Source organism: Montipora foliosa, chromosome 11, assembly GCF_036669935.1.
Source record: "Montipora foliosa isolate CH-2021 chromosome 11, ASM3666993v2, whole genome shotgun sequence".
In the NCBI taxonomy this organism is placed as follows: Eukaryota; Metazoa; Cnidaria; class Anthozoa; order Scleractinia; family Acroporidae; genus Montipora; species Montipora foliosa.
In genome coordinates this window covers 49,852,706-49,861,865 of record NC_090879.1, presented here as the reverse complement: position 1 = coordinate 49,861,865, position 9,160 = coordinate 49,852,706, and the positions used below count along the sequence as shown (strand labels likewise).

General features: G+C 39.9%; 1 protein-coding gene across 1 annotated transcript in view; it reads right to left on the bottom strand.

The window, feature by feature from the left end:
• LOC137975596 (TBC1 domain family member 10A-like) overlaps window positions 1-3,758 on the bottom strand; it is a 19,114-nt gene extending 15,356 nt beyond the window's left edge. The window contains exons 1-3 of the mRNA XM_068822715.1: window positions 3,386-3,758; window positions 1,028-1,133; window positions 355-462 (exon numbers count right to left, since the gene is read on the bottom strand). Of these exons, the coding sequence (XP_068678816.1) occupies window positions 355-462; window positions 1,028-1,133; window positions 3,386-3,510 (339 nt within the window). The 5' untranslated portion in view covers window positions 3,511-3,758. The remainder of the gene's footprint in view (window positions 1-354; window positions 463-1,027; window positions 1,134-3,385) is intronic.
• Window positions 3,759-9,160: the final 5,402 nt, after the last annotated feature.

The window sequence follows — 9,160 nt, the reverse complement described above, 5'->3', positions numbered from 1 at the left end:
AAAAATTCATCAACCCCAGCCTTTCCCTGCTATCTATTCAATCCCTCCCCGTGCTTTCAGACAGTTGAACTTTAATGGGATTTACAAACCAACACATATGACCTGAATAGTGAGTTTCTGTTGGCTGTCATCCTAATGAATTATTAATGAATTTTACAACATCACATACAAAGCAAGTACATGTTAACCCACCGACTCCTGGGAGTGAGACTTAACAGACTTTACCTGGGGGTGTCGTAGGGCATTTGAGGTATCAATGGGTTAAGGCTCATATGCAATTGGCTTGAAATGTGTTAAATGTAATTTTCATAGCATTGTAAATTTACAATCATGCAGACGGGCGCGTCAACTCACATCAAACACTCCTTTATTTTGATTCAGCATGGTAAAGCTTCCTGAGAGCTTCTGCCAAGCTCGTCCACGAACTGATGAGGGGATACCTTTTCGGCACCTTTCCTTCACCTACAAGTACACAGATGAATTATTGGAAAGGAGAATGATAACTACCATTGAAAGAAGCCTTTCTCTCCCAAAACGGACATTTTCCAACTTGACAATATTTGACAATTTTGCCACAAATATAATAATTAATATACAAAATAATTCACTAAAAATTGTCTGGGAAGGAAAATAGAATATATTTCCCATGTCAAATAAAAAGTTGATTTTGTAGTTTGCCTGCAGGAGTGCATTTAAGCAAACATTTCCTGGCCCTCCTTGACTTGATTTAGTTTTACATTTTAATGCATAGTTTGCAAAATTAAAATGTTTTTTCCATTTTGGTAGATGGGCATGCAAGGGTTTTGACATAGCTACAGTATTTCAAAAAGGAAGACAAGCCCAACTTGAGGCATTTGTGTCTGCAACTTCAATCATTTCAATGTTCCTTACATTTTTGATGTTGCTTCACTCAGCTCTGGAAACTTAAAATTGTTTTTCTGGCTCTTTTTATTAAAAGAAACCGTGTTATGGTTGAACAAGTGAAGGAAAGTAGTGAATCTGGAATATTTGTTAATGTACATGTAACCTTAGCAAATTTCTTGGTAATCCATTTATCCCAGCTCTGCATCATTTCAACCCATTTTAACTCTCGGTGTCTGAAAACATCTATATCAACTGTCTGGTTGGACTCCCTGGGAAAGCAAATGAAACAAAACTGCTATATATTCAAATATACAGCCTACATGTGCATGTATCTTGTGTACAGAAACTTTTTTCATTGATGACATGGTAAGAACATTAGTGGGACATAGTTTTTCAGTGAGTGATTAACCCATTGACTCCTGGGGCCTGGGGGTTCCCCATTGACGAGTAAAATCGTCTGGCGTTAGACAGCATAAAATACTAAGTATGGCCAGTTTAAGCCGGTTTAATTTAGGGGTGAATGGGTTAAAGATTAATAAAATTAAAAGCCAACTAATCCCTTATTTATCCATATGTAGAAGGATGTCTCTAAAACGAAGACCTTAAGACCCCAAAAACTCGAAAACTCAGAAACTTAATAAAGTACCCCAAAACCCTCAATTTGGCTAACACTAGGCCTAACTAGGCCTAAAGTTGCTTTTTAGGCCTAGGGTTAGCCAGATTGAGGGTTTTGGGGTACTTCATTTTCGAGTCTCGAATTTTCGGGATCTTAGCGTTTTAGGGGTCTTACGGTCTTCGTTTTCGAGACACCTGCATGTAGAACAAAAGAAAAGAAAACAAATTAATGCATTCTAAACAACATTATGATTGCAACAAACCAAAATGGAGATTTTGGTGCTTGAACCCAGCTACTATGCATGTAGCTTCCATAGGAATAAGCATTGTGTTTATTCCATATTCCAAACATTGAGTTATGGTATAGGAGGTTGAATGTGTTGGTTCACTAATGGTTTTAACTAATATTATTTCAAAATGCCAGATAAATTTAATTTGAGTCAGGGGGAGCCAAGAGTTGAAGAAGAAAGCACCTACAATAGCAAAGATCTATGTTTGAAGTACTAGCCAGGGAAAAGCTTTGACCTGACCATTAGTGATGGCCATGGCTCTCTTCTCAGTCCTTTAAGATGATTTTCTCCTAGTACTCTTGGTGTTCCTCTACACAAAAACCAACTTCTGATCTGACCCAACATCAGTTAGCTGGTGTTCTTGATTGCAATAATTTTCTAGTTCATCCTCCAGAGGTAAAGAATGTCCAAATTAACTTCCAAATTTACTCAAAAAATGCAAAGTGAACATTTCGTTGGCTTTTGTTTTCAACTCAAAAGTTTCTTATGCATCCTAGGGCGTCACTCCATTTTTTACCCACAATTCCACCCTAGCATCCTTCGGACTCAGATGTGTTTTTGGTAGCCATAGGTTCCAATAGACCAGCTTCGATATATCAAAATTCAGTCCTGAACAAAAGACATCATTTCGAGGCTCTGGGGAATAAATGTAAGGAACTGTACGAGTTTATTCCCCAGAGCCTCGAGATAATGCCGTTTGTTTTGGACAGAATGTTAATATGTCGAAATTGGTCTATTCTTTCTTCTGAGATGGAGGGTATAAACTGCAGGTTGCAGGTTAGGGCTGTAGGTCATTGTTTCACCTTACATGTAGCTGACACAAACCAAACCTTTACTAATGCTAACATCAGGCTTTAGGCATAGTGTTTTAGAATTTTTGTCAAGGTGTGGGTCGTCGTAAAACAATGACCTGCAACCTGAACTTTACACTCCACCAGTCTTAGAAGCCAACAAAATTTAAACTCTGAAGACATTTTTGGTAAACTTGCAGACAAAACATCAAACCTTCTGATTCTATTTTTTGTCAGGTGCCAATAAAAAATTCTTGGATTTCACATGACGTTACGGACGCCATGTTGGTGTCCCCAAACAATGAAATGGCGGCCATGTTGGTGTCCCGATCCAATCCTCCAGGAATTGAAAGCTATTATTATGCTAACGTCTTCTTTTGTTTTCGTTGAAAAACATGTCTGTTGATCACGTGAGTGAAGAATAGGATTTCTGCCATAGCAAGGGAAGTGCAAATAAAACATGCAAGGCCAGATTTTTTAGTTCATTATCTCCAAATTAACGTCATTTTTTGTTTGAGCTTACATGTATTTGTTCACAATTATTATATAATTAAGGAGGTGTGTCTCTCCTTTAAAATCCAACATGGTGCGTAGAAGACGATAATTTGATACATACAGCTGTATCAATATCCATGAATTCAAATTAATGTGAAGAACTATTTTACGAACAGAGAATACGTACTTCTCGGTTGCAATTGCTTTCCAGCCCATAAAATTCAGCAGTCATGCACGGAACGACGTTATCAAAGATACCAAAGCTTACATAATCTTACTGAAACGGAAAATGTTTGATAGTTACTGAAACGGAAAATGTTTTATACTTACGAAGCTTGCTTGTGGCTCCCCACAAATCCATAGCGGTCAACATTTTGCACCAAAGCTGGGCTAGCATCGGGATCTATTCGAGTTACACAATTAAGCCGTATACCATTAGGCTCATAAAACTCCATGCTGCTTTGGTTTATCCATGCATTTTGTTTCAATTGTCGGTGATTTGTAATCTAGACACAGCGACGAGACCGTGTTTAATAGAAAACACACTATTTCCGGTAAACGCAGTGCGGATTTAAGCAACAGATGCATAAAAGGAAAAGGCGCCTTTCTCAAATTAACGTGATCATTGTCAAGAGGCGAAAAACTCCCTTAAAAAGGTTTTTCGAGAAATCCACAAGACTAGGGTCTGCGTGTAATTACGTACTTCCTGTTAGTGTTACGGACATGGATGACCAACTACTGTACGGCATGTACGGTACCTGAAGTGTCAATAGAGCCTTTGGTGAACTAAACGCTCTATGAGCGTACACTGGGTCGTCTGCGGTAAGTGTTACACAAAAGTTGGGTGGTATTGAACTGCAGCGTTCCAGTTAATATTTTCAAGTATGGGGTCATTAAGGACGTTCGCGCTAATTGTTTGTGCGCAACTTTCACTGCACAGGTAACGCGACTGTAATATGTCACGCATTACCTCATTAATTTAAGATCTTATTGCGACAAAAACGCCGGGGGAAAATTTCCAGGTCTGCTAAAGAATGGCATATTTATTTCCAATTCAACATGAAACAATAAAGAGAAAGGACCGGGAGGCTGGAAAAAGTCGCTAATCGAGTAGTGGTTGAGAGTTTTGAAAACTTAAGGAAGGTTAACTGATTGGAGTGTAATGTGAGGTGCTAGTTTTCTACCCCATATGAACAACGTGAGCGTTAGCCCTGCTAATGGAAATGGGCCCACCTGACCTTGTAGCTCAGTCGGTAGAGCAGCGGTGATCTAATCCGAAGGTGGTGGGTTCAATTCCCACCCTGGTCAGAGTTTTTCTCTGTCCTTGTTAAGGAAGGTTAGTTTTAGTCAACGACGTTGCGTAAATTTAATTTAGTTTACGTTACGAACTTCTTAGTTCAAAATGAATGCATGCTTTTAAATTCCTTTTCCTTTACTTTCATGAAAATAGAGCAGAATTATCTTCTCTTCCTAATTCACTTGAATAGTGCGGACCTATGGCAAAACAGCCAGAGATTATATTTCACAAAAACCACACTCCAGAAGATGAGAAAGGCGGCAATGGAGAGATATGATACAAAACACCAACCAAATAATGATAACGCCTGTTTGAAAGTTCGTTGCTATGCTCGAGAATTTTAATTTTTTTACAAAAACCTTTCATCGATCGATCCTGTCTTGGGTTCCAGTCCTTCTCCGACAGGTCACGCAAAATCGTGACAAACTTAATTTTCCAAGAGCTTCGCAACATCACATCGATTTTACTCGTTTAGATCATCAGTGACCCCTGTTTTTTAAGACACGAATCACTTGCTCTTTTTACATTCTACAATATATGATGAAATGAAAAAAATCACAATGTCAGAAATTATCTTTTTTAAAATTTTTCTTTCCTTGTGTCCTGAGTTCCGGAAGTAGTTACAACGGGTAGCCCTTGCGAAAACGCTCGTTAGGGTTTAACTCTACTGTTTATGACATCCCCAGCGGCATGAAATTATCTAAAAAATCCACTCCTATGTTTCTATGCACAGAAAACTTCACTCTAACATATTATTTTTATGATTTGATAATCCGGCGGCGAAAGATGCAATTGTTGTTGAGGACCATTACTCGTCGCTTTCAAGATTCCATATCTTTGTTTTTTACCGCCCGTCTTGTTTATCCAAGAGAGTGCTTTCCTCAGTCTGAATTAGCCTGCAATCAGGCTCTATTTTATTAGTTTTACACTCTACTATACTGCCGCGCACCGGTGGCACACCGGTGGCTCAGTTGGTTGAGCACCGGGCTGCCATGCGGGAGGTCGTGAGTTGAATGCAATATTTATACCATGCATGCCGCTGGGGACTCCGGCCGGACCAACACTCAGGGTCTTTAAATAACTGAGGAGAAAGTGCTACCTTTGTAATTACATCTGCAAATGGTTAGAGTTTCAAGTCTTCTCGGATAAGACGGTAAGCCGGAGGTCCCGTCTCACAAATAACTTCCATGTTCATTAGTTCCCAGTGGGACGTTAAAGAACCCACACACTATTCGAGAAGAGTAGGGGATGAAGTTCCCGGTGTTGTGGCTGTCCTCTGTGTGTATATGGTGGGTGGGTATAGCAGGTCCACATCAGCTGAATAGCTGCCAAAACTTCAACCTGCTTAAACAAATAAATAACAAACAAACAAACAAACGAAAGAGTAGGCCCAACAAGCGGCTACATGAAATTTGTAAAGCATGACGGACACCCTGGGTGGACCTGACCGGTGACGGGGACGGTGATAATCCCTAAGCAATGCAATATCTATACCATGCAAAAAAGCTTCAAGGGTCCTTGTCTAATCAGGGTAATGCATGTTGACTAACGAACGGAACGTACAACTTCCATTGTTTAGACTGTCCAATGCGCAGTTACCAGCTGAGCCCATGCGTTAACTCCCAACCCCTGTGGGAAACTACAGTCCAACCCCGCTTTACGGGCACCCGCTAATACGGGCACACCGATATTACGGGCAGTTCTCTTTGTCCCTAGGGAAATCCCCAATATTCTTTGAAAATTCAACCCGCTCAATACGGATTTTGCACAAAAATATCACAAAGCCATGCGCTGCTTGCATTTAGCAAAAGCTACTCGAGGCGAGCAGTGCTTATAAATATATTCCAGATAAAAAGACATTTACAAGCTGTAAAAAAAAAATTAAAGTGCCCCTGTGACCAAAAAATCAATTCATATTTTTCTTTGGATTTCAAAACTATGTTAACAAAACACTAAGTGACCCACGTTTTAAGCCTTGATTTCAAACAGACACCTCTTTATTTTAACTGTAATTTTCCTATTTAATGGTCCGCCATTACTAACATTATGTTCTTGACAGAGCTGGATCGAGGAGAAAATGACGTCAAAGGCTCACTAGTTTAAGAATGCAATACGTGTGTACGCCGCAGAATTAATATGCAGCACGGGGGTTTTGGGCTTTCAGACTTTTAAACTCACGCTTTGCATATATAATAAGCTGCGTTCACACGCTGAAATTTTAAACTAGTGAGCCTCTGACGTCACTTTTCCCTGGATCCAACCGTCTGAGGTCCAATCGGTCAGTTTTGAACGTGAGTAATGGCGGACCGTGAAATCCAAAACTTACACTCAAAGTAAACGGCCTTTGGATAAAAATCAAAGCTCAAAATTTTGCCAGTCAGGTGTTAAGGAAACACACTTTCAAAATCTGAAGGAAAAATGGAAGTGGTTTTTTTGATCACAGGGGCACTTTAAGTTCATTTATAAAAGGTTACAAATATATATCTACACATTCACATAAATAATAAGTTGCCGGTTATAGATGATACATTATAAAACAATGGGCCATTTCCGAGTTGCTGTTTGTCTCGGTTTCGAAGTGAGTCTTGGTGCTCAACTATTGTAAGGGAAATGAGTTTGGTTTGCATAAGACTACGCAACTCATTTCCATTTGAATGGTTGTGCACCAGCACTCGCTTTGAAACTGAGGCATGCACGAACTCGGAAATGGGTTTTTAGGATAGTACGCGCACTCTCATTGGTCCATAGCTGCGTTTAGATGAGAGTATGGAAACACGACTGTGACATCACACGAATTTTGATTGGTTATGTATTGTCAGACGTGCGTTTTGATTGGCTGGTAGAAAATATGAGCGTGTATCAAGAAAACCCGTTTCAATCAAGAAGTAAAAAAACCAGCATTCTCCTTCATTTGTCGAATTATCTTTAAGGAATATTTTATAAAAGCATTAGAGGACTTTTTTTCTTTGTTTCCATAGCCTCATTTAAACACTCGGGGAAGTTGGGGGAATTCTCGACAGTTATGCAAACCCTCGGCTGCGTCTCGGGTTTGCATAACTGTCTCGAATTCTCCCAAGTCCCCCTCGTGTTTAGATGAGGCTATGGAAACACGGAAAACGTCCTCTATTGCTAAAATAGACCATTTTACAGTTGTAGCTAAGTTACCTGGCCTAAGAATGGAGGCGAGGCTGCCGGTGACCCTGTTTTGATACAAACCTCCGTGCTTTTGTAATGTTAATACGGACTAATTAGAATTACAACAACACAATTTACATGATAAAAGCAGTGGGGGCTGTATCAATGCAAGGTCACCGGCAGCCTCGCAGCCATTCATAGGCTAGGTCGCTGAGCAAAAAACTGTAAAATGGCCTATAAGTGCAGTGGAGAACAGCTTAACACTTGCACAGTATAACATATCTTCGTTTGAATAAATAATTGAGTAACTACATGGTTAACTAAACTGAGGAGTCAAAATTTACCAATATTTTCGAAACATCAATATAGTCATCGCATTTTAATAGTCTCTGGAAGAGAATGTCATGAACATTATTTTTGAAGTTTATTTTAACGCCAATTCTCGAAAAAGATTTTTTTTTCGGTATCCATCCTCGAACGTTTAGAAAATAATCTCGTCTTAGCGATGATCTCGTCCCGTGAGGATGAATATCATGCAGCTTGATGGGTAAATAGGTCAAATATCATTTGGTGTCAAGTTGTTTGATACGTCGCGCATCATCACAGCCACGGATTTAAACTAGAGCATATCTAAAGGAAGGAGACGAGAAGTAATACGGACAACGGACACTTTTTTCTTTCCCATCAACTATTAAATTCTCATAGCAAGTTAGCCCCGCTAACACGGACACTCTCCGTCAACTTTGTCTTTTATTAATTAATGAGCTTTATCTTTTGTGAAGGGAAATTAGAGCGAAAGTTGAATTCTGCTGTTCAAACGCCAATAACTGACTATCCATGGTCCCTTCGGTGTCCGTATTGACGGGGTTCTACTCTACTATGCAGTTCCGTTTTATTGCTAAGGTAGAGCTGAATTAGCACAGAGTTTCTATAGATGTACGCACAATGTTTTATAAAGGCCGTAAGAATTAGCATGTGGGTGGTTTTCACGTGACGTCATCGCCGCCATGTTGAAAAGTTCCACTTTGTGAGCGGCATATATGGCTCATCAGGTTTAGGTCGATGTTATCTGGTGCTTTCCCTCTCATTAGCCCCTTTTGCTCGTCCACCAGCAATAGGTGATTTTCACGTTACGTCATCGTCGCCATGTTACAAGATCAAATGCTGCGACTGCCAGGCCACCTACATCGGCAGAAATTTAAACAGACGTCTGACTTGACACAAAGAAGCGACGCGAATTAAATGGTGACATCAGCAGTATAACATTGCTGAACACCGTTTACAGAAGGACCACAGAATCGATTGGGACTATGCTAAATGCGTTACATACAGTACTTGTTACTGCTAACGGATCCTACTGGAAAGATGGTTTACTAAACTTAGAACAGAAACCACTCCGGGGGAAGGGGGAAGGGGGGTACTTCCAGAAAAATTGGGTGGGGGTGTGCGGCAGGCCTCTTGAAACCCTTACCCTATTTCAGACCAAAATCTGTAATTTTCCCTACCCTGTTTCAGACCTGATTACAAATTTGATACCCTATTTCAGACCTGACCCTTAAATCAATATCACATTTCAGACCTGTCTTATAATCAGTTCCCTAGGTCAGACCAATCTTAAAGGCAATATTTATACGCTTTATTAAATAGGATTCAAAACTGTGCAAAGTTTCGAG